Consider the following 26,443-nt stretch of genomic DNA (forward strand, 5'->3'; position numbering starts at 1 on the left):
GTATGGTGTTTATACGCATTTGTAAAACCTATGTTGAAGAAAACCAAAAGGATCCTCGCTAGCGTCTACTTATTATAAAATATCCGTTTCATCCAAGTTTTGTAAATTGGGCGATGATAACAAGCTTGAAGTTTTGAACCTTTACGCCCTCTGTGTTTCCTGTCATTCGCTACCCTATTATTTTGAAAAATATACAAACACGTGTTAAGAGGTAAGCCGTAAAACGGCAAAAGCGCTCAATTAATATCTCATTCTAATCGAAGATTTACAATCTCATCCATCTTAAGCATCATCATTAGCATCGCCATCAGCATCGCCATCGCTATCTCTATTGTCATCGCCATCGTCATCTCTATTATCATCGGCATTAGGATCAGCATCGCCATCGCCATCACCATCGCCATCGCCATCGCTAACAGCACCATCGTCATTGTTGTTTAGGACAGTTGATCATTTGGTTTGTGTTCTGAATAATCCTTTAGCGTTTCTTTGCATGTCACTTTTCGAGATCTTCTCGGTCCATTAATGTGACAGACAATTGTTTTTTTTTTTATTATTATTATTCCAGGCAAATTACTATGTGTCAAAATTATCCGGAATAAATGTTACCAGAAAGATTTCCATACAGGTATGCAATTTTCATAACTTGAAGGCTTTTAACCCTGATATATCTATTTACACCATAAAAAAGTTAATATCTGAAATTTAAGATAAACCACCATTCAAGCCATACAGGGTGAAAATGGTGAGGCTTAAAAAGTAACCCACGACCCTAAAAGAGTTATTTTGATGGGGGAATACCCTGGACACCATCTGGGGCCTCCTGCTTTGTGCTAAATTTTGTATATGAGACTGGCTAGTTAATGACCTGGGAATATTTACGTAATTATAGGAGGCTGTAGGTGTGTTTGAAGATTTCACCATAAATCTCAAGAAAGTCGCAAAAGGCAAGGTCAGCATGGAAGAGGTTAAGACACTAAGAAAATCCATCTTTGAGGTGGCAGAGGCCGTCGAGAAATTTGCTATTAATTATGGCAAGCAACACCTGAGTGGAATGAGGCCTTCAGAAAGGATCGTTTTCCCAAAAATGGGTGAGGTGGCAGCCTTCAATCCTGTTTAGTTTCAAAATCTATTGCTCTGTTACTTACTGTTTTGCTGACTGACCGACTGAGTAGCATAGTTTCCAAGATAAATCTCAGTTATAGACCAAAATTATTAGAAACTTTATTGTTGGATGTCATTGGTTCATCTGCTCGTTTTTTTAACTTTGACTTTTTGCGGTGAAGAAGGAAATAAAAGGTGGTTTGAAATCAACAAGAGAGAATAGGAATCCTTCAAAATTCTGAAACCCTTCGTCTTGCTCTGTTTATAGATTGGCGAGTAACACTTTACTTACTGAAATTGTCAAATCTTACAAATAATGTCCCCTTACTTCATACTATGCACTGAGCTCAAAATAAGCACATCGTCTGCGATGCATATATATGCAAGATTTTTAACCGTACTCATAAAAACTCTCTAATGAACTCTATTGTTCTCCGACAAAACGCTTCGAGCAACGAAATGAGTTTTCACAATTTTAGTCCGTGCAGTACTACATACTTTTTAATCATATGAATGTTGTGCCGCGTAGCACTGGGAACACAAATGGTGAAACAGAGAATTAACTCTGAAGTGTAAATTAAAGTGCTATTTAAACCCATGAATAACCCACAGGGCGTTAGCCCTAATAAAGGGAAACAGGGAACCACACGATGCAAAGAAAAAATCTTTTGACCTCGGTGGGAATCGAACCCACGACCTCCGGATTAGATCTACCGTTACTCTGCCGACTGAGCTACGAGGTCGCACAGAGAAAGTCGGGGACGATTTAGGATGGTGAATCGCGGCGAAGAGAAAGTAAGGGTACATATGAATGTTGTGCCGCGTAGCACTGGGAACACAAATGGTGAAACAGAGAATTAACTCTGAAGTGTAAATTAAAGTGCTATTTAAACCCATGAATAACCCACAGGGCGTTAGCCCTAATAAAGGGAAACAGGGAACCACACGAGGCAAAGAAAAAATCTTTTGACCTCGGTGGGAATCGAACCCACGACCCTCGAACCCTCGTAGCTCAGTCGGCAGAGTAACGGTAGATCTAATCCGGAGGTCGTGGGTTCGATTCCCACCGAGGTCAAAAGATTTTTTCTTTGCCTCGTGTGGTTCCCTGTTTCCCTTTATTAGGGCTAACGCCCTGTGGGTTATTCATGGGTTTAAATAGCACTTTAATTTACACTTCAGAGTTAATTCTCTGTTTCACCATACTTTTTAATCAGTTTTACATAAAAAAATCATTTTTAAAATGATTGAATCCGTCGAATATTCGCTGAGGGGCAAATAAAGTACAAACGGTACACGTCCACTCACTAAGATTATAAAACATTTTGTGTACTTCGCAAAACTCATGTTTTGTACACGTGCTATCGTTAATTTCACCGTGAGTGCTTTTATTTGTCATTGAGTTGTTTTTCTGACAGTTTTGGCAATTCAAAAAGCCTATCGCCAGAATGCGAGTTTCTTCCACTTTGATGAACAACGATGGCAAGCGACAATCGATATCGCTTCTTCAAATTTTGAGGAAAATGGTTCGTATTAACCAGCGTGTTAACTTTACAACTTTTAATTACCTTAGTTTCTCTAATCTGAATTCCTGTATTGAAATAAAGCCCCATAAAAATGCGCTTCATTAGTTTACATAGTCTATTTTCTTGAATTCTTTGCCTTCCTTCTAAAGTCACATACCTCAGGGCCTGATAAAAATTTGAATTTTGTGTTTTTGTTTTTTCTAACTTATTTTTTGTTGATTCTTGGGGGGTTTTAAGGATCATTGGTAGTGGCTTTTGTGTACAAGGATCTGCATGACCGACTTCTGACGGACCAACCCATCAGGAATGAAACAGTCAACAAAAGGTCAAGATATTTTCATCTCCTTCTATGTCGCTTACCCCCCAAAACACATAATATGGAAACATAAGATTAAAGTTCAACCAAACTGAGCTTAGAAACCTTCAAAAACCTCAGATAGGGTTCCAAGTCTTCCTGTCTGTCTCAGACAATTCCATCTTCATAAAAAAACTCGCTTGAATCTAGCAAGAGTATATGTTTGTTGATTCCTCGATTTTGGTTCATTTTCAAATATAATTTCTTCATAGGTATATCAACTCCAGGATAATGGCCGTAACTATGGACCCCAAGCCTAATAAATTGGCAGAAAATGTCATCCTTAAGTTCAAAAACCTAAAGGTAACATTAAAATTAGTTGCTACGCGCTATTATGATTCATTCTGACTAGATAAAATCTATTTTCAGGTTTTGACAGCAGAGAAGCGCTGCATGTTTTGGAGTGGCCTCAGCAAAAGGTACAAAATACCTCTTTAGTATTTCTTCGTTCTAAAATAAAATTAAATAAAATTAGGCTAACATGTCGTTTTTAGAGAGAGGAAGACTGACTCAAATGTTCTCGCTGCGAAAACTACAATGGAGGAAAAACCTAGCGCAAATTGTCAAACATCACCTCTTCCCTAGACGATGAATTATTTTGTGTGCTTTGTTAATTTAATTTTTCAGGTCTGAGGGATTTTCAGAGGAAGGATGCCATGTAGTTAAATCAAAAAGCAACTCAGAAGAAACAGTTTGCAGCTGCAATCATTTGACGCATTTTGCCGTCTTAATGGACTACGACGGTAGCTTAAAGGTAATCAAATAATTTTTGCCTTACTCTTTCATTTTATGGGCTCAATTAACTACCTCAATGTTCTCCTTTAATTTTTTTTCTCTTTTGAAATAGCTCACCAAGGAGGACGAAACAGTCCTGAAAGTTATCACCTACGTGGGACTGAGCCTTTCCATCGTCGGGATACTTTTAACATTAATACTTTATTATTGCCTTACGTATGTAATGTACCTGAATATTGATGACGTAGATTCTCATCTCCCCTCAACTAGGCTAGAGAGAAAAGAGATCTCAATGCAAATCTCCATGCCAATAAGAAAATACATGTCTGCCGAATAACTCACAAATTCAAAGTAGATTTCATGCCCCATTAAGAGCGCTTGAAATGCTCATGGTTTCACGGTTCATGAATTGTTTAGGGTTTAGCCATTTTCCTCGAAATGCTTTCTTTTTTTGGTCCTTTCTAGAGCTCTTCACTGTCTTTTTTTTTTCCTTTGCTGTCAAGATTTAGTTGATATCTTTAGCCACATTTTGCTGTACCTTTTGATTAAATTTTGTGGTTCTTGCTGTACTTACCTATTATTTCATCAGAGATGTTCGTCAACCTCTCTCTCAAATTCGACTGAGTGTTTCTATGTCCCTTGGAGCTGGACAGATCATCTTCCTCGCTGGAATAAACGCAACAGAAAACAAAGTTAGTGGCCTCTCTTTCATATCCATAGAATGAATCTACTATTTGCACCAAAAATATCTAATCTAAAGGAGCGCGATAAGAATACGAAAAAATATTTCTCTTCACAGGCTGCTTGTGTTACAAAAGCAGCTCTGATGCAGTATTTCTTGATGGCCGCTTTCTGTTGGATGCTGATCGAGGCAATTTATCTCTACCTCTTCATTGTGAAAGTTTATAATATCAACGCCAAGATGCACATGTATCACGTCCTCTCATGGGGTAAGTTTATTATTTTACAACATGCACAGGTAACTATAACCATGCATCAGTGCTTTCGGATCGCCAAAACGGGTGTTGTCATCCATTGCAGTGTTTGTATTTCCTTTCTTTCTCTATGGGTAGGTCTTCCAGTGATCATGGTGGCCATTTCACTTGGCATCGCAGCTGGGAAAGAAGGATTACAAAGCTATACGAGTGATAAATAGTGAGGAAAAATTCAACGGTTCCTTCTTTTACTTCATTTCATTACATTCTTTCTTTTGTGTTTTTGTGTATAGTTTTAAATCAGTATGATTTCATTTGTTAAAAATTTGTCTTTCTTTCCTGCCTTTCAATTCTTCGAGTTTAGTTGCTGGCTTTCCTCGACTAACAACCTGACCTGGATATTCGTCGCATTTGTGACTTTCATTGAAGTTGTGAGTTTATGATTAGTGTTGGTGATTATGATTGGTATACTTGGACTAATTGCTGCCAAAAGACCTTTTCCTCTGCTCTTTAAAAAGCGAATTAAACCTTTAACTCCCAGGAGTGATCAACATGAAACTTCTCTCTGTAATAGCCTTACATTATACAGGAAACAGCAAATGAGAATATGTAAACTTATCAGGTAAAAGTTGTTGCCTTGATCTAACACCAAATTCTCATAACTATTTTTAAAAATATTTGTAGCAGCTAGAGGGGAGAATTACTAATCAGATCTTGGGAGTTAAAGGGATAAGTATTTATGATATGATCACACAATATTTACCATTTATCTTTTGCTACTTACTCACGAAAAACTTTGGACGGAGCTGCTGTTTAAGGGGATGGTTGTCAATTTTAACCTACTGACGGCCTTCAATAGCGAGAAAAACCTTTGAGACAATGTCTTCACAGGCATAAAATAGCTTCATAAATTCTCCAACTTTTACTTTATAGCGTAAAAAAAAAATCCTCACTGCCTCCATATTAATGTTCTCACACTATTTCACATTAATTAAAAAAGACTTTAACAAAGATAAAATAGCAGGGAGAGTAGGAGATATTGAATTTATATAATTTAACATGAGGCTTCACTTGGTACGGTTCATTCAGTTTAGACACTTTTGTTTGCAATTTCTTCAGCCTATTGTCAAAGGATTGAAGCTCATAATTTAGGTCCCCTGGCTGGGAGTTCTGTTCCCTGTAAATGACTCTTCATTCCACTCTCCTTACCAAACTAATGACGTCTTTGGCAAGGATCCTTTCTTGCTTTTTCGACAATCATATCTAAACAATCAATTTTTTCCTATCGTATTTTTAGCTCAACATCTTGATACTTGTAAGCGTTATAAAGGAAATGATCAATTTGGTGCAGCCAACAGCGGAAGACAACAATTTTCAGCAAGTACGGTAAGACCTGCAACATAAAACTAAAACAAAATAGTGGACGAGATTGCCATGTGCTCCTCTAAGGCGATAATCGCCTAACTTCCCCATTCCTTAATCAGGAAGGCATTCCCATATCTAACAGTGAAAATTATTCGTCAAATTAAAATAAAAGAATGTCTTTTCTTTCTTTGTTTTTAACTCCTAGACTTGGCATCAAAGCATGCGTGGTGATAAATCCCCTGATGGGTATCACGTGGTTATTTGGTCTCCTTTTGCCTGTGCATAAAGCTTTTGCCTACATCTTCACCATACTTAACTCTACTCAGGTGAATGTTCAATGGTTACTCTCAAAAATCATCCAATCTTGATTATATAAATCTCGATTGAATTTTTCAACCAAGCGAGACACCATTACAATGGTTACATGATATTTATTGGAATTATTAAAACAAAAAGCTGTTAACTATGCTGAATAAAACAGATTTCTTCTTTATTTCTTCAATTCTTCCTAAATATCTCTTCATTTGCATCTAAATAGATATTTCCCTATTTTTTTAAATATGTTAAAAAGGAATGATCTGAAATCATGCTTATCCTGCAGGGTTTCCTAATTTTCGCTTTACACTGCATGCGAAACAATCAAGTAAGAAAAAAAATTAAGGTGTTTCTATACTAACTGCATATCATCAAGTTGTAGTCTTTCAATAAATGTGTGTGTGCTCAGAACCAATATTTATGTTGCTCGTCTATGTGCAGATCAAAGAAAGATTCAAAAGAAAGATGAACATCGTTTTTCCATCTTCAATAAAGGACAACGCCACAAGGAAGTGCTCACAGGTCAAACAAGTGAGATTGTGCTGAATTTGAATCCAAATCGCACTTAACTCAAGTAACTGGATCTAGCCAACTAGAAATAACAGTCAATTACTTAGTGCAATCATTTAGTTAACAGCGATTAGTCGGTTGCGATCGGTCTGAGGTACGACATGCAGGTTAAGGTCATTGTGTTTATAATTGTTTAAGCACTAATGCAACTGTAAATGTCACCTATCTTCTTCATGATTATAAGTTATAAGGTTATTTTCTGAGCGATCGTATATTTGCAAGCAAAATTCATCGAAATAAACCAATCTAAAAATTTTAATTTCTTATGGCTCAGTCAGTTGATGGCTGCCCTCCGAATAAGACTACAGGGAGAACTACTTTGAAGATTGTTGATATAATTTCGAGGAACTTTGGAGACAACTGTAAGATTTTGTCAGTGGGTTGAGCTAAGAGATGGTTTTTAATGCGCTTAATAAAGTTTATTTAGTATAAATACTGTACTTCCTTTAACAGTCGCTTCTTGGTAAGAATATTACAAGTTGTTTAATATTGTTCTTTCTGTTGGTTTAATTGTACCGTAACAAATGATACTAATAGTAATAGTAGCTAAAGCGGACATTCAAAGTTCTTGCTTAATGAATAAATAGATAAATACGTAAATGTTTGAATAAATAAACAACTAATTTGAAAAAACCAGAAAAAACCTAGTGATTGGATCCTTTTTGGGTCAGCTACATTTGCCCATTTTTAATCTTTTTTTCGCAATTAAAGCGCGCGTTATATTCGAGCTTTATTAAAAAACTTAGTTTAACAGCTATTAAAGAACATCTACACAGAGTACACAATTTATAGGAAAAATGCTCAGCGATAGAAATGAGGAATATTTCCATAGGCCTTGTTTTCAAGTATAACTATAACTGAGAGGCAAGCATTGAAGAGGAATGTCAACAATTGAGAGAAGGAGACGATAATATAAATATGCCCGACTTGGTTTACAACAGTCTAAACTATGTCATACCTATTTATAACTCAACATTGATAACGAAGCATGCGATTTAGGCGGAAGAAGGTACACAATGGAATGGAATGCGCAAGTGCTTTTCTCTCCACTGCGCTCAAATGCGATAGGGCAACGCGCTTTAAGCCTCGATTGACTAAATATTTCGCAGCTTAGGCTGGAGAAATTCCCGAATAAATAATCAACTATTCTATGAGCGCGGAGAGTAGAATGTCTCGCCCACAGAGCACCTCACTGACCCAAGGACATCGCACACTCAGACCTTTAGACCCCACCGCTCCTTATGAAATGTTGGAATTGAGTCATTTGGGTACAAAAATAATGGTCTGCCTGACGCTTTTGAAGGGGAGAGCTATTTTGTAGGCTGAACACTAAGACCATCGGCCATTAGCCTCCGCTGGGATTCTGATTAATTAACGATTAACTTTATGTAAATTCACATCCAATTCATGATCTAAGAAAACCGACAAGAAATCCTTTGACTCGGAGTTTGCCGTTTGCTATAAAAATAATTATGCACGGTTATTAACACACGAGCGAGTTAGTACATCAGAGTTGAAGGCATACGAAGTAAATAAACCTACCGACAGAAATGCGTAGCACTTCATCGGCGAGATGAATAAATAATAATTTCCATTTACGCATACGAGCAGATGAAATACTAGCTTTAGCTGCTGGTTAATAAAACGGTAGCTGGTTTAAGACAAAGTTCATTCAGCAGAGTTCATAAAAAAAAAATTATCTTTCCTAACATCAATTTTGTTTGAGCTGCTTCTCTACAAAACTTGAAACACAAAAACTAGTTTAATGCCTCTAAGTTTTTCGACGGAATTAAAAAAAATACCAAACAAACAAAAAACAATGCTCCACATCAGGTGCAAGTTTGTGGTTCGTCTGTAACAGAAAAAGAAAGAAGGAGACACACGCTATTAACATACGATCAGAGATAATTATTTGCATTAAATTCTAACTCTCAAGCAGGGTGAAACAAATACAAGTGTAATAATAGCTTTCAACAGCAACCTTTGCATGTCTTGGGCATGATGAAGTGGATGATAAATGGAACTGAACCGATCAAAATTTTCAAAACCCTTTTAATATCTTGTGTGTTGGGTAAGTACGAAGTTTGTAATTCCTGCTTCAGTTATTCTGTCGTAGCTATGAAACCTTCGAACTTGACTTTCCATTTGTGAATAATTCATTTTGATTTTTAAACCTACGAAAATCTAATACCGAAAAATACCAGACTCTACACGCGGGCTTTCTAAACTATTTGTTTAATCGCTAAAGGAAGAGTTAGGGATCTTTGTAAAATCATCATTATTATTATTATTAGTTTCTCAATACTTTTCACTTTCCATTCAATGCCAAATAATTTAAAAAAATAAATAAATGAATAACCGAAATAACACATTCGTATAAGAGTAAAGACAGCTATTGACAGCAAGCTATAACAGTATCGTGCGCTTAATGGATTGTGTGATGCGTGCAACTGAATCCGGCAAAGTGTGGAAAGCTTTGTCTAAAAGTTATGCGCCAGGTAAGTACCACCTTTATTATATCTTGACTTTTCATTTTCGAAACATTTATATCGATTTTGGAACGTCCTTTGAAATTCAGCCAAACCGCAAACCGATAAGAAATGTCAGGTGGCGGTTATTTGGCACTGTTAATTAAAACAAAACAAACCAGACTCTACACATGTCCGCAGTAGACTCGTAGTTTATAATTAGAGAAGGATCTCTTACAACTTGGATTCCTGAGGGCTTTTAGATTCCATATAGCAGAAAGTGATCAGAAAGCAAATAGCACAAGTGAGAAATTAATTCATGCAGTGGTCAAGTTGCTTGCGCTTGGTTTTCTGCACAACAGCTTTGGCAGCCATATTTAGGATAACAGGAGCACCATAGCTTAGTTGCTATCGTTTTATATATGCCAAATGACAAGATGTCAAAAGGGAAAAACGTCTCCTCTTTCTATGGGTGAGCTAGCTGCTGAAAGTTCGACATGTTAGACAAGCGATGAAACTTAATCAACAGGGTCCACTCAAATTGGCATTAGATTAGACAGATGCAAAGTTTAACATTCGATCCGGGCTTTGGAAAAAAATAGTTGAATTGGTGTACTTTTTCCTTAGTCATCGCAAGTTTAAGCACCATTAGTATTCTATTGTTGATTTTCAGAATGAGCTAAGGGTTAAAACGACGTGCACTCACAGAAATGATATATAGATTTGGCAAAGCCTAAAAGCGGAGCTCCTAGTTATTTGCTAGCCCCTCATTACAATAAAAACTTTAAAAAAACTCTTGAGCACTGGCTGTGGAAGAGTTTCTTCAAGGGGACTAAGAGACCAGTCCGGGGGGTTAGAAGGGAAACGAAGAGTTGGCGATAAAACGTGCGATAAAACGCATGCTAGTCAGCGGTATCTTCAAGCAGCTGAGGACCTTCGTTGTAGTTCCTGATGTTTTGAGCAAATTTTCGGAGATAGAGAGTCTTTTTTTCTTCAGAGAAGTGTGCGATGTCAGCATCAGTTCAAATTATATTCTTTTGAGCATGACTGATAATTTTAGTCTAGGAAAATGAGCCAAAATTGAAAGAAACGGCAGTAAACTACTTCGAGTTCAGACATCCACAGTCGATTGAAGAGTATATACACCCGTGATGACAGTGAATCAGTAAATCAAGACGCCAGAATCGTATGGGCTTCTCTCATATCTTCTCTTGAAGTTGCCAGGTATGACTGCTTGCCCCATCATTTTTTCGCTAACGTTTCAACCTCCTCTGTTTTGCGTAGAAATTTAAAAGAAAAGTCATTTTCAACTCGTGTTTGAGCCTGTAATTCCTTAAAACTTTTCCTGTTTTGGCTATCATTGTTTCATGATTGTCCTCTGGCTGGAAATACAAGGTGTCTTTTTGAGATTTTTTCTGTTATTTGATTCGGTAACCTCTGCTGTAACTATTTATAATGTAGGTTTCTTTAAGCCAACTTCCCATGATCTTAGCAACTCTAGTTAAAGAAGTACGAAATTTGTCTAACATCTTTTTTGCGCCGCAAAAGTTTGCTTTAAAAGGAAAGCTAGAGCTAAAATGTCATGATTAAAACTTGATGACGAAGAGAGACTTAAGATTCGACCACGAAGACATTTGTGGAAAACTTGAGATAATGCCTGGATTTCATTTTTACATCACAGAAATCAATTCCAAATATCAATCAAGTTTTCTCTTTAGTTTTAAAGTTGAGTTGATATTGTTATTGGCTATATTAAATGGGTTGAAAAGTTTTTGATGGTATTTTCTCATGTTTGCAAATGGTCGAATTTACTGGAAGGTGGAGTTATTGCTACATTTTAACATGAAACACAACGATAAATTTCATTGATATGTAAAAAGTTTTCATTTGACTACCTACTGGCAAGTCGTTGTATTATATTTCAACCCAACCGTTTTCCACAATTTGTAAACACCATTACAAAATAATTAGTAAGGGAAACATACACCATGTTTGAAACGTCATGTTCATGGTAGGTGAACAGGATCACGGAGGGTGCTTGTGGGAATAGGCTCTCTTGTCTGTATTGTTAATTTTCTAATCACTCCTGTTGCCAATCTTTTGATGAGGTTGGGCTGTCAAGGTAAGGGAACTAAGGGTTTTAACAGGCAATGACTTTTTTCAAACCTGGAAACTATCATCGTTGGAGCCATACTTGTACCTGGTAACTCATTCTTAATCTGATAAACTATTTTTGAGAAGGATACAATATTTTATTGCAAATATTTGATGCATAGGCTGTGCACAAATATTTAATTTAACTATACTTTTATAGCCAATATTAATCCCTACACATGCTGAGATGTCAGTAGGATCAATGGAAAAATGTACCAAAAATCTGCAAGATTTGATCTAATTATTTCAATTACATGAATATTAACTGATACTAAGAGATCGAAGAACATTCAAAATAATGTAAAATTTGTTAGGAAAATTAGAACTTAGCATAGACCAAATAAGCAAGATTCTTAGAAAAAGAAATGTGTACTGAAAAAAGCTAAGCAACCTTTTCACGGGTTTTATATGTTGAAAACACACACATGCAGATTCCTTACAAACCTGTTGTTCAAGCCTGTCGTGACTTCAAAATTTTCACGCACATCTTAAAAGGAAAAAAAAAGTTTCTATTTATTCAGTTTAGGTTTGTGAGGTAAAATTGAGTCAAACAAAGAAATTTTCAAAACTAGCTTACTTAGAACAATCAACTTCATGTACAAATAAGACTAGGTATATATCGATGGTGCACAAAAGAACTATCTGTGATAAGAGGGCAGGCTTTCCTTTCTTCATTAAAAAAAAAATATTTATTGAGGCTATCATTTTTCCACAAGCTCAGTGGAAAGTGAGAGCAAGAGGGACTGATAGTGATCATGTTATTTGAGTAAATATCCAGAGAAGGATAGAGGGCAAGATATGATCTGCACAACTTTCTTATTTTAATTTTATAACCTATTCAGCTAAGTCATTTTTTATTCTTGCTTTGTGCATTATGCGGATACCAATTAATTTAACTTTCATGCTGGTTAAAGTAGAAACATGACTTAAACTAGCAGAGCCCACTTTAATTTCAGTCCTAATTAAAGGGGGATCTTTGCTTTTCCAGTTTCCCACCCTTTAAAACCCACATATCTTGTGACTGATTCCTTATATCAATGTTTAGCTTGGGTATGAGTATTGGTAAGATACACCACACATTAATGAAAGCTTGAGCAAGGGTATTTAATTCAGTTCAAATAACAATATTACGTGTTACAATGTAGCAACTTACACAGCAAAATTATATAATAACACAATTCCAAACAAAGGAAGGCAGGTAATTGACTGACCTGCTTCAACTTTTGAGGGCTTGAGGTAAAAAGAAATAATTATGGTAAACAGTTACAATTTATACAAAGTTGCAAGTTTAAAAGCTCAGAGATATACATCACAATCATTAAATCCTATTCATTTTAGCCAAAAAAAAGGGTCAGTTGACACTATAACTTCTTCCAAACATTCATACTTACGGAAAATTATTAATTTTTGTCGCTAGGTGGTACGGTACTGACAATGGTTCTAATGACACAAATGCACTTTTCTAAAGTTATCTCATAGCTTATGATTGAACAGGCCATGTGGATGGTTCCTGCTTGGGAACTGACATATCAATTACCTCAGCAAACTGTAATCATCAGAATTGCAAGCCCAGGTCTATTTACCAAGTGCCTAAGTTTCAAAAGTAGTGACCTAATTGTTACAGTCGAGCTCACTCCTTTTTGAGGCCATCTTCAGCTTGATCATCCTGTTACATGTGAAAACATCAAATGTTACTGACCTATTTAAATGCTTGCATAAATCAAGTTATATTTTTGTTAATAACCTGCTTCCTTTAACCTTTTAATCCCTGAGAGTGACCAGCATCTAATTTCCCCTTTCAATATCAGCCCTGAATCAACCATTACGGGTTATGAGAATAAAGGCAATAATAATGAACTGAGGAACCTCTTGATTGTTAAACAAATTCTCCCTTCCAGCACATAAGGAAATGTCTTGAGAACAGTATGGAGAATATGCATACTGATGTCAGTGCCCCAAAAATAGTAAATAGTACTGAAGAGAAATAAAGAAAGTTCTTAAAACATTCTATGTTAAATGAAACTTTGTTATGACAACATCTCTGAAGCTACAATAACAATTACATTTCCATATAAACAAACCATAATGGAGCATGTTATGGACAAATTTAATCTCACCCAGTTTGAATGTAGAATCCAAAATCTAATAAACTTACTACTGAATAGGAAAAACCTCAATATGTTTTTCCTGCTTCTGTCATATTTAATATCACAAATCAATCACGCTCCCACTTCAGTGTGATTTTTTTAAAGATGTGTACTTTTTCTTATGGTCATCTATTTCTAGTATCTATCTTTTACCAGCTGACATCTGAGAGGAATCAAGTCCACACTGGTGATTCAACACATTGTAAGCAAACCCTACAACTGATTAAATTTTATTTGATAAAAAACATGAAGGGCAATAGAGGAAATTGGCTAGCACAATTCAAGTTAACCTTCTTTTTAAAAGTGTTCTGTGCTCGTTTCTTCAATCATAGGGTAAAGTTTACAGTTTCCCTCTTTTCACTGTTTTCTGTTCATCTGTTTGCTTTCGTAACAATCCTAACTATCGGTATCAACAGTTGCAAGGAGCATATAAAATGTTTACAGTTATTAACACTTTAATTCCTGAGAGTGACTGGCATCTAATTTCTCCTTTCAATATCACCCCTGAGTCACAAATTAAGGTCGTGAGAATAAAGGAAATGATAATCAACTGAAGAACCTCTTGATTGTTAAACAAATTCTCCTTGCCAGCACATTAGGAAACGTGTATAGAACAGTATGGAGAATATGCATTCTGATATTGGGGTGTAAAGGGTTAAAGATATCATGTAATCAGGTAGAGTACTGCTTTAATATATGATTGTAGTAAGTACAAATGCCAAGTAAACATCATTCTATGGTCTTCTAATCCTCCACCCTGGAGGTTGCCTTGTGTTAAAAAACCCCTGGGGGATACACCTCTACAATGGTAGATACGCACATTTGACATGTATGAGTGAAGCATGTCAAGCATTAAGGTAATACTTGCAAACATCTTATTTCTATCAGCTTTAAAAACTTTCTCTACTCACTGAGGTTTTAATCATTCGCTGTCACACACAGATATAAAAAAGGTTTGTGAAAAAAAAAACTAGGGCAATAAAATTAAAGATTCAGGAGAAGCATAAGATTTTAACTTGTTTACTGATGTTCTCACCTCAATTCAATCTGGAATGAGAACTCTGCAAGACTTCTGTTTTATCTTGAATTCAAACATAAAACTGAATTATTTGCAGGCAGGATCCCGCCCTAATACCCCTCCCCCCTCTCAAGGGATAAGTCATGACTGATCCCAATAAGGAGCATTTCACGCGTCCTCCAAAACTTAATTGATTTCCCTAATGTCAACAAAGGGCTCAAACACTGTGAGCCGCCACCATGGGGAGACCCTTCACGTCCGTGGTAAGCTAAATGGCGCTTCCTGGAGAAGTGATAGCTTCTCATTTTCCCCAATTAGCTTTTGCGAGCACGTTCTTGGTTCTCAGGTACGCGTAAAACCAACTGAACCTTGTTTATTCGGCATGTTATTCCAGTTCTGATCATTTTGGCTGCTTATTACTTTCAATACCGAGTTTCACTAGTTCAAATACTTTTGCAAAGGAAAAGGCGGTAAAAGTAACATAAAACTTAAAGGGGTATTTCAAATTTCGGAGGCCTTCCCTCGCACAGAATGCTATTGTCTTTAGCGACATGTACCTACCGTGCTCAATTAACATCGAGCGGAATATCAGTTGGTATGTCTAGAGCTAGACAGCTGTGACTGGTCAACAGAATTTGTTTTGGGAATACTTGAGTCACTTGCAGATTTGAGCTGTCAATCAACGGTTAGGTGCGTGAAGTAAATCCCAAGGTGTGATAGAGTTAACCATCGCGCACTAATTAAAGGCGGGCCGCATTGTTATTGAAGCGTTTTGCCAATTCTCGTCAACAGCAATATTTTTATTTGACTCAATAGAAGACTAACAAACTCCTGTCGGTAAAAACGTTACGTGAATTATCGAAATAGTTCCATGTCGAACAGGCGTTTCATAACCTGCGCTAAGGCGCAAAAAAAATGGCTCAATCATTTAGGATCATTCTGAGCAGTGCGATGCCTGAGTCGCTCGTTTTACTTCACATATGCACTGTTGTACTCCGCTTTTTTTTTTTTTTTCTGATGACTTAATAACTACATAGAAGTTAATCTTCCTTGTTTCCAAAAAGAGTAGAGTAGTAGTCAATTACAAAAGCGTAAAACAGGTTTACGCCTGAGGGAACAGTTATTTAATTATTAATATTTTGATTAAAAAGAGGTATAGTTTTGTTCAATCCATTTAGTTGATGATAGCTACTTTCGAATTAACAAGTTCGAGCGTGCGAGACATCATGTGTCGCGGCATTTTGTGCGATGGAAAGCAAGCTCAAAGCTCGTTGATCTCTTGCGATATAATAATTAATTGAAAAGACTATTATTGGGTTAAACATTCATCAGAGGGCCTTACATATCCTTTCCGTTGAACACTTGAGAGGGCTTTGTCGGCGTAACATATGTTGTTACTAATACGAGCTTTTTCAACGCTGGAATAAAAAGTAATTTAAGAAAGAGAAGGTAATTGAACTGGAACTTCGTTGTCCTAATCGCAATGTTTACTATTCAAACAAAATCATGTAAACGTGCACTACTTACCTGGAGAACGGCTTTTATTACTGTTATTATTATGATTATCATTATTATCATATATATATATATATTTTTTTTTTTTTTCATATCCTTGAGAAAGCGTTGCCCCAAATGGCGATTTCTTTTTTCGCAACATTATCGTTTTTGTTTTGGTCAGAAAAATGGCATATATTCGAGTCGCACAAATTGATTGGATAAGTTTGGGTAAATATTTGTGGAATACCAACCTGAAGTCTATTTAAATTGCATTTAGTGAAGAATATCTTCGAGCCAACAAATCAGATCCAGATTATCGCTGGGAATTTGTTCCAATTTTATGAAACAACAACTTGAATAACGTAATTTTTTGCAATTCTTGTCTACCATAAGAACATTTGTTAAGATATATAAGTCATCTTGCTGAAACTATTTTCGTGTCGTAAATTACTTGTATTTGTTAAATAAACAGCATTCTGCATCTGCTGCAAAGAGTTTTTAGTCTCATTGGTCCGTTTACGAGTGGAAAAATAGAACTTTCGCGGCTTATGTCAGCAAACATTTGTCGAATGTGATGTTTATTACGCTCACGTCCTACAAAATAGTTGCAAAGACGTTGTCTGAAATCTGCCGCTCTTGTGATTTTGTTAAGTCACGAATCATTACAAGGGTGTCGACATATACTAACGGCAACTTGTATTTGAGTAAGTTGATAAGTGTTGCGATGCGTGGGATTCAAACCAGCAAAATGTTCACAGCCCTGTCTTTACGTTGTGCGCTAAGTAAGTACAAGCTTTACTACTTCTCCTGGTTATGCTCTAGAAACAAAGAAGATGATGAATTAAAAAATGAATTAAGAAATGAATGATGGGAAATGTCGGTATCAGGGCATCCTGCTACCCTCGGCCGCCTCAAATAAAGAGAGACGCAAGTCAAGTGGCAAGTATTCATCTCTCTCGTAAAGGTGCTCGACCGTTTCAAGAAAAAAGTTTGCTTCCTTTTCTGTAACGGCGGCAAAACAATCAAACTCCTTGAATTAGCGCTAGAATAACAATAGGAGAATATCACTAGGAATTTCCCATTCTTAGTTAGGGTTTGTTCGGTCAGTTGACGTTTTACCTCAAGTCTTCACATATTTAGGGGCGGAATTGTACTCGACTCCTTTTCCTTTGATAAGAGTCATTTTTGCAGTCAATAAGCTTCTCCAGGGTGACATGATGCCGACCTGCTTTATGTTTTAGATTTTCAACGTTAGCCTTCCAAGGTAAAAGAAAACGTCAAAACCGATGCTAAAGTGCAACAAATAAAACCTGACTAGATGCTATAAGATATTTTGCCAGTACTATTTCACTGTTTGAAATGAAATTGCAAGGAACAGCGAGGTAGTGTAATTCCAAATTTAGCAGTTTATGTACCTTAAAATGTTCTGCAAAAAAAAAAAATATTTCCCGAGTTTATAACAATAATCAGTCATAGACTTCCCGTTGGAAGTACATCCATCATGTAAACATATGATTTCGGTTGCATGTTGAGACCTTTGCTATTTGTCTGCGTTTAAAACTAGCCTGTGAATGGCGAAAGATAAAAAAGGGAAGATTTCTAAGATGAAACTTAAAAAGAATCCTGGCTCTAAGCACAATTTTCGAGGAAACTCGACGCGCACACGGTCAGCAACCATTAACGAGTTCTACCGCAGCGAGCTCAAGCTGTTTTTGAGTTAAAAAAAAAAAAGTTCAATCCAAATTTCCGGTCAGCAGATTATTTAACTACGCTCTGGTAAGGGCAACTATTACCCGCAAAATATGTTTTTGCTGACAGTCTCCCGAGACAACGAGGGACACTTCTGTGTTTCTATTGGCGATCGGCATTGCGAAAAATTTAGAGTGTTGACATAACTTGGCATGTAGTCACTTAAAGGCGTGAATTATTAATATAACTTTGGAAGGAAAAAGAAAAAAAAAACATGCCTTGTCACTACACGATAATAGAGAATGTAAACCATACGGTTTGCCTTGAAATTCGGTTTTCGGACTCCGTAGCATACCAACCGCAAAACCCGGTGGGGTTTCGTTTTTCGAAGTGAATCTCCCGCAATTACTTTGGACGTTAAAAAGAAAAAAAAACCAAGCAAACAAGAACATTATGGGGTGTTAATAGATTGAATATCAGCAGACTGTGGAACCTTAGCAATCTCTGGAACCAGCGGAACTTGCGGAACCGTTATGATGAAAAAAAAGCCATAAATACTAAAATACCTTAACGCTGTTCGAGATTTTGATTTCGGGTATAAAGAAGATAATGTTATAAGAGAAATATGTTTGTTAGTTCTTTTTTGTTGTTTTTTGTTTGATTATTATTATTTTTTATTATTATTATTACTTTTTTCTATCTACCTTGACGTCCAACCACAGGACACCCAAGTTCCCATAGGGAGCATCCGCGAATTTGCAAATATGTTCTCGTTAACAATGGGTTGGTGAAATATAAGTATTCGAATAATGTCAATAAACAATCATGCTCTCAACATTTAAAGATCTGGACTAGTTTTGAATAGCTAGAAATTTCACCGCCCAAGTGTTTGTTCTTTTACATCTTGCGAATTTTTTGTGGCTGGTTCAGGGCAATTTAGCTCGGTTTTAGTTCATCTCCTTTGCCCACTACATAATACTTTCCAAGTTACGTCTGCGAGTAACGACAACCAAACGAATCCCTTGAACATTCGCGAAAGTCAACCATATCCTTAAAATTTTTTTCGATATGTAATAAGTTTTGTTCGACTGGTTGCGGAGATACTGCATTTTTTTTTAAATTCCTCAGTCAGCTCCTTAGGGAAGGTAAAAGAGTCATGGTTAGATTTTAAGGCGCATGTAGCGAATGAAATGCTTTAGCACTAATCTAACCTGAAACATAACAATCAAATACTTTGCCCATTTTCTCTTCTACAGTCATCCTTCATTTTATGATGGAATTGCCAGGAACAGGTGAGGCAGTGTAATTACAATTTAATATTTATGTATCTCTAAAAAAACTGTAAAAAAAAGGGTCTTAATGAATTATCAAAATGATTAGTCGTAGACTTCCTGCTGCAATGACATCGTTTTGCGATTAAAAACGTTAGTTGGAAAGCAAAAAAAAAAATCAAAGACTAACGCTGCTATTGCCCTGATTTCTCCAATTTCCACTTTTAAAACCTTGCCTAATTTTAATTTTTCCTTCGGTGAGGTAGAGGGTTTTGATGCCCATTGTTTTTTTTTATCGTTAATGTTATATTTTTTCTTCTTCTCCATCTTTATCGTTATTAATATTGTTATCATCAGTATACATTTTTTCGTTTATTTATTTATTCCTTTGTCTCCATCATCAGAATTATCACTATTGTTTTAATCAGTATACATTTTTTTTTCGTTTATTTATTCCATTAATTTTTTCCCATAGAGTGCCAAGCAACCTGTTTCAAAAACTCATCCTACATATTTTCGAAAAGCGGAAGAGATTGGTATCAAAACAGCTTTGTCTGTTACAAACAGGGAGGTTACTTAGTCTCCATCGAAACTCAAGAAGAATGGCAGTTTATCAGTCATGAGATTCAAAAGCGTGGTACTTCGGATACTAGTGCGTGGCACATTGGTTTAGAGAAGAATCACGGTGTTTGGACTTGGAAGAGTGGAGAAAAACTAAATATTTCGAAATGGCGAGATTCTCAGCCAGATAGTAACGACTATTACGCGGAAATATCTAAGAATGGAGGCCTCTTTAATGGTATCTCTCAGGGTGATAAAAACGCCTTCATTTGTGAGATGCCCGGAGGTAAGATCACATTCCAACCATGAAGTATATTATGTTCTGAAACATTAGCAGTCTTGCACTTGTGTCAGGAAAATTTCTCTTGCTTCTTAAAAGTAAAAATGTTGTTCACATAATATGCTCGGCTCACCTAACTGTGAGCGATGAATGAACTTTTAAGCGTGTATCAGTAGTTGAACATGATCATCCTGGTATTTTCCCTTTTTTGCATCGCCTGCAGCTGGAAAAACAGCGATGGAAACTGTACATTTCACAACTTTTGTCGAGCGCGCTGAGATGGGGATAATCTAACCAACGGAATTTTCCCTTGCCACAAGTTACAATCCGTGTTCTTTTAAACATGACGCATCGAAGTACGTATGCCCAAGGTCTTGAGTACCGGTACTGAAGACAGAGTGCACAGTTTTTCCCGACCTTAGCTTATGAATAACAGTTCTTTTTCTTTTAAACTCAACGAAATATTTTCCAAAAGAACCCTAGTGATTTAGGGCTCTAATTACGGCAAGATCCTCCATGAACTGAACAATTTTTGAACGAGTAAATGGTAATTGAAACAGACTGAGGTAATGCAAATTAAATAGAGGCTTTACCGAAATATTTTTATTTGAAATATTTTTAATGGAAAAGGTGATTTAAAAGGCTTCCAAACAAACTTTGAAACACTTTTTTAACAGGTATCTGTCACAACCTGACACATGTAAAGTAGAGAGCGTGTAAGAAACAAAAGCACATGCACGTTTTAAAAAAGAAAACAACAACAACAACATCAACGGCACTGGTTTGGCAAACAAACTTAAGTTCAATTTCTGTCACGGGAATTATTTCTTTAAAAACAGTCAATGATCTTACAGAAAGTATTACTCACTTCCATCGACTATTGATGAACGAAGTATAGCTCTGTTCAGTCAGTAAATGGAAAGTAATTGTAAGTAAATTTAAATCTGTTTCGAGATTGAGGGAGTTTGCTCGTTTACTTGGTGCAATCGCGTGTGTAAATCTGGTCTTTTGTCAAAAGTGGAATTTTAATGCCGCTTTTTCTCGTTGAATTCCTTCGTTTTCTGTTGTGAAGTTTACGGTACAAAAGTCCTTATTGAGCGGACTTGCAAAGACTTACCGAAAGCGTATTTAAAGCATAGAACTGAAGATATCGCTCAATGTTTTTTAATGAACAAATTGTTTGGACGAATTCAGATATAAAATGAATGAAAACCTCATCAATTAATTCAATTCTAAACAAATACGTTACGTTCTAACTTCCTGAGTTACTTATGGTGAAGGTCTAGGTTAATTACAAACGGTTTTTATGCCGCGTGTCAACCCATTTAATGGCATATTTGCGACCAAAAATCATTTCAAAACCATTATTTTTGCTGGCAGCCACAGTGACTTGAGAAAGAGAAGGAGAGGATTAATAAGTAATTAATCAGCTTGATTTGCTTTAAAGTGATTTACGTAAAAATACTTCTCAGCTGGCAAAGCGAAATATATTTATGAAAAAGGCAACGAAGCTAAGGTTGTAGCTAGCGACTCGAGCAAGCGTTGCAGTGCCGCTGAGCAGACAAAAGAAAATCCGGACCAAAGATTGCAGGACTCGTTACCGTGCCCTCTTAGAAAAACAAATAATAAATACAGCTCTTTTGGAAGAAGTTCTCGGGAAAAAGCGTGTCAGAAGTGCAAGCTATAACCTTGACAGGTATTGTGGGTGGCTTTCAGGTCATGGTCAGACGACCTCAGGATTTTAGGGAAATCTGAGAAAATGTCATTTTAACGACGAGTCATCATGGGTTTGAACCTGTTTTTAATACGACTGACTTTAAATTCCAAACTGCATGAAAAACGGAAAAAAAGCACAAAGAAACCCTAATTAATTTATCTTTACTTACTTTACATGTCAATGTTGATCACCGCCACCTAGATAATCTTTTGATTTTGTCGCATGTACTTTAAATTGTTGTTTTTGTTTTTGTTTTTTTCCACAACCTTTCCCATAACAACTGTATGCGGTGAACTGCGTATCTCCAGTTACACATTTATAAGAACTTACATTCACATTTAATTTTAAGGTTTTTTTAAGTCTGTTCAGATGGGGGAGGAAGAATAGGGGGCGGGGTGAGGGTGGTGTCAGCTCAAAAAGGAAATAATTAATTTTCAAATCTCGACTACCAAAATTACATGAACTCACAGATAATCTTAGCTGATGTGAAGTTAACTAATTCAGAAAAGCAGGTTAGAGATGGCGGACGCCGTAAGGAAGAAAGATGTATAGTATTAATTGACAATGATCAAACATAAACTTGAGGTGTTAAAAAATAGGAATTATATGAAAAATAAGTCCCGTTTTCTTTCTCATTTATTTTTCTCCTTTATTGTGATTGTGATTTTAATCTTTTTATGCCATCATCATTATTATTATTTATCACTTTGATTATCATTATGATAATTAGTATTTTTTGCTTTTATTTTTATCATTTTGTAGTATGCCTAGGTATAGCTTTTAAATTCTTTTGGTACAAGATTCCGGTGCGCAAAACGGGTAAGTTGTTAATTTTGTTGTTGTTTTGTTTTGTTTTTTTTTGTTTGGTTGCTTTCTTTAATATTATTTTAAGGAAACTAACGGCAACAGAAGCGCTTAGGCATCATAAAAACATTATTTGATATCGTTTGTGGAACTTATGAAAGGATTTACATAAACCCTCTGACAGTCAGAATCAAGTTTACACTAACATTTGAATGAATGAAAATATGTTTGAAACGATATCAATTAACGTTTTCACGATACATATGTCTAACTTTTAGCTTTGTGAGCAGAGGAAAATTACAGATGGTTCTGTTACCAGTAATAACAGTAAACATTCAATTATCAGTTATTTTCATGTAGTTAATTTATTGTTTCGATTGAACAAAATGATGGTGAATACCAATTGCGAAGAAATATCAGTCCAATTGCTTTTTTAGATAACAACGTGTGATGACGTGAAGTGCGTTATCTTTTGCAAAGAGCTATGCCAGGGACTCATGTCTGTTGAGATACATGCCAATTATCGTTTTATAAAACAAATACAAAAGACTTGCAAATTTATTTTTTCTTCGCATAGCGGAATCAGTCCTGTGTTTATTCTATTTTATTTTAATATATATGATATATTGCTGTAGTTCGAAAGGAAGGTTTGGCATTTGTAATGTATACATCTCATTTTTCGAACTTTTCGAGCTTTAAGTTAACTTTTTCACATAATTTAGCCTGTTTTACCTCTAACCCTCAGAGGTTGGTGCCCAGCATTAGGATAGGGAATACGTTCCCATTTTTTCCACTGGGTCTTCTGGGTTTCTTGTCACGCGTCGGCACACAAAAAGACATATTTAAACTTGAAATGATACAACAAGTTAAATGCGACCCTTTCATATCCCGATAACTCTGGACTCTAATCGACGAGGCTCTCGCAAAAGCCACATACCACTACTCTTATCAGATGAGTCCAAAATTTCTGGTTAATGTTATTCTTTGTGCACGGCCCCCTGATGCCATAATATCATTTACGAGAAGACAATACCTAAACGCTGTGATATTGTTACACGTTATCTGAATATTATGATGTAATTAGTGCAACATAATACCCTAATGTGGTAATGTGATTATTAGTCTTTTCTTCTCATAGTAGCGTTAACAATGGGGATGTTCGAAGTATTTGTAATGTATTCCAATAGCGTTCGTTCGTTTAGCACACTTCGGGTAAAGCATTTCGTAACAGTGGCGACACATTTAGTAAAACCTGCATTGAAAGGAAATCAAAAAGGTCCTCGCTAGCGTCCACTTATTATAAAATATCCGTTTCATTCAAGTTTTGTAAATTGAGTAACGGTGACAAGCTTGAATTACGAACCTTCACGCCCTCTGCGTTTCGTGTCACTCGCTACCCAATATTTTGAAAAATATAAAAAACTTGTGCCAGCAGGAAAACTGTACACAGTAAAAAAAAAAAAAAAAAGCTCGGTTGACATGTCGTTCTAATCGAAGATTAACATTCTCATCCACCTTAAGCAGCAACATCGCCACCGCTCTCGCCATCGCCGTCGCTGGGGCCATTGCCGTGGCCAGGGCCATGGCCGTCGCCGTCACCGTCGCCGTCCCCGTCGCTGTCGCCATCGCTGTTGCCGTCACAGCAAGGTATGATATTATATACTATACACTATATCCTATGTACTCAGGTATAGCACTTAACTGTCATGGCCTAGCTTGCAGCGCGTGCAGCATTGCCCATACCTATGAAAGTTAGAAGTAACCCATCAGCCCAAAGTATCATAGTAGCGTTAAAAACGGGGACGTTCGAGGTATTTGTAATGTATTCCAATAGTGTCCATTTGTTTAGCACACTACGGGTTAAGTACTTCGTAACAGTGGTGACTTATGGTATTATAACACATTTATTAGAATACTGCGTTGAAAGAAAATCAGAAAGGTCTTCGCTAGCGTCCACTTATAACAAAATATCCGTTTCATTCAAGTTTTGTAAATTGAGTAACGGTGACAAGCTTGAAATTACGAACCTTTCCGCCCTTTGTGTTTCCTGTCACTCGCTACCCAATATTTTGAAAAATATATAAACCTGTGCCAGGAGGAAAGCTGTTAACAGTAAAATAGAGCTCGGTTAACATGTCGTTCTTATCGAAGATTAACATTCTCATCAATCTTAAGCATCACCATCGCCATCGCCGTCGCCATCACAGCAAGGTATGATACTATATACTATACAATATATCCTATGTACTCAGGTGTAGCACCTAACTGTCAAGCCCTAGCTCGCAGCGCATGCAAAATGGCCCATACTTATGAGTTAGAAGTAACCCATCAACCCAAGTATCTTAGTAGCGTTAACAACAGGGACGTTCGAGATATTTGTGATGTATTCCACTTATTATAAAATATCCGTTTCGTTTAAGTTTTGTAAATTGAGTAACGGTGACAAGCTTGAAATTACGACACTTTATGCCCTTTGCTTTTCCTGTCACTCACTACCCAATATTTTGAAAAAAATAAAAAAAACTGTGCCAGAAGGAAACTTTACACAGTAAAAAAGAGCTCGGTTGACATGTCGTTCTAATCAAAGATTCACATTCTCATCCATCTTAAGCAGCGACATTGCCACCGCTCTCACCATCGCCGTCGCCGTCGCCATCGCCAGGGCCGTCGCCCTTGCCGTTGCAAGAGCCGTCGCCGTCGTCATTGCCATCGCCGTCAACATCACCGTCGCCGTCACAGCAAGGTATGATGCTATATACTATACACTATATCCTATGTACTCAGGTGTAGCACCTAACTGTCATGCCCTAGCTCGCAGCGCGTGCAAAATGGCCCATAGTTATGAGAGTTAGAATTAACCCAAGTATCATAGTAGCGTTAACAACGGGCACGTTCGAGGTATTTGTAATGTATTCCAATAGTGTCCGTTCGTTTAGCACAGTTCATGTTAAGTATTTCGTAACGGTGGTGACTTATGGTGTTATAACACATTTAGTAAAACCTGCGTTGAAAGGAAATCAAAAAGGTCCTTGCTAGCGTCCACTTATTATAAAATATCCGTTTCGTTTAAGTTTTGTAAATTGAGTAACGGTGACAAGCTTGAAATTACGACACTTTATGCCCTTTGCTTATCCTGTCACTCACTACCCAATATTTTGAAAAAAATAAAAAAAACGGTGCCAGGAGGAAACTTTACACAGTAAAAAAGAGCTCGGTTGACATGTCGTTCTAATCAAAGATTCACATTCTCATCCATCTTAAGCAGCGACATTGCCACCGCTCTCACCATCGCCGTCGCCGTCGCAACAAGGTATGATACTATATACTATACACTATATCCTATGTACTAAGGTGTAGCACCTAACTGTCATGGCATAGCTCGCAGTGCGTGCAGCATGGCCCATACTTATGAAAGCTAGAAGTAACCCATCAACCCAAGAATATTTGGCTTGGTGTTCTACCGTATGACCTACCGTGCAAGGTGCTACTTTAACCATGCGCGGACAACTGCATCTAACTATTACGTAAGTAAAAGACAAGTGGAGGAGGTAATGCACATACGCGGTTGTGTGCCTAACTTGGAGACCCCAATCGAGTGTGCTAAGTAGCTCAGATCCAAAGTGATGAAGTACGCATTTACCAAAGTTCGTGCAGCGTACGGCAGGCACCGGTTTACTGTATACACGAGGGCTTCACGAGGGCTAGCACAGTTGAAGCAGCGCAAACAAAGGAATTTGGCGTTTGAGCTGCATGTCATACTGATTGGTTCGTAGTTGAAAGATTCATTTATTCTCGGTAATTACACTGCAAGAGGAGCGCTAAAGACGACATGAAAAGATTGATGTTAAACGGCGAATATCTAACGAAGATCGACGTGAGAAGGAAAGACAAAGAGCTCTAGAAAAAAAAAAAAGACTGAAAAGAGGTCAACAACA

General features: G+C 36.8%; 1 protein-coding gene across 1 annotated transcript; it reads left to right on the forward strand.

Annotated features, from left to right (window-relative positions):
• The first annotated feature begins 296 nt into the window (after positions 1-296).
• Positions 297-25,360, forward strand: LOC149051795 (adhesion G protein-coupled receptor L4-like). The gene is made up of 17 exons (XM_089214791.1): positions 297-457; positions 569-628; positions 893-1,091; positions 2,520-2,627; positions 2,865-2,952; positions 3,195-3,285; positions 3,352-3,401; positions 3,610-3,736; positions 3,830-3,933; positions 4,307-4,409; positions 4,517-4,667; positions 4,791-4,872; positions 5,017-5,083; positions 5,950-6,038; positions 24,033-24,155; positions 24,660-24,719; positions 25,120-25,360. Exons 3-17 carry the CDS (start codon positions 959-961, stop codon positions 25,358-25,360), a joined length of 1,617 nt encoding a protein of 538 aa, XP_089070917.1. The 5' UTR covers positions 297-457; positions 569-628; positions 893-958.
• Positions 25,361-26,443: the final 1,083 nt, after the last annotated feature.

This window comes from Pocillopora damicornis, chromosome 1, assembly GCF_964200805.1.
Source record: "Pocillopora damicornis chromosome 1, jaPocDami1.2, whole genome shotgun sequence".
In the NCBI taxonomy this organism is placed as follows: Eukaryota; Metazoa; Cnidaria; class Anthozoa; order Scleractinia; family Pocilloporidae; genus Pocillopora; species Pocillopora damicornis.

Coding starts and splice junctions, on each gene's coding strand:
- LOC149051795 (XM_089214791.1), top strand. CDS start 959: ATGGAAGAGGTTAAGACACTAAGAAAATCCATCTTTGAGGTGGCAGAG. Junction 2,628..2,864: donor TTCAAATTTTGAGGAAAATG/GTTCGTATTAAC, acceptor GGGGGTTTTAAG/GATCATTGGTAGTGGCTTTT. Junction 6,039..24,032: donor AACAATTTTCAGCAAGTACG/GTAAGACCTGCA, acceptor CACCTTAAGCAG/CAACATCGCCACCGCTCTCG.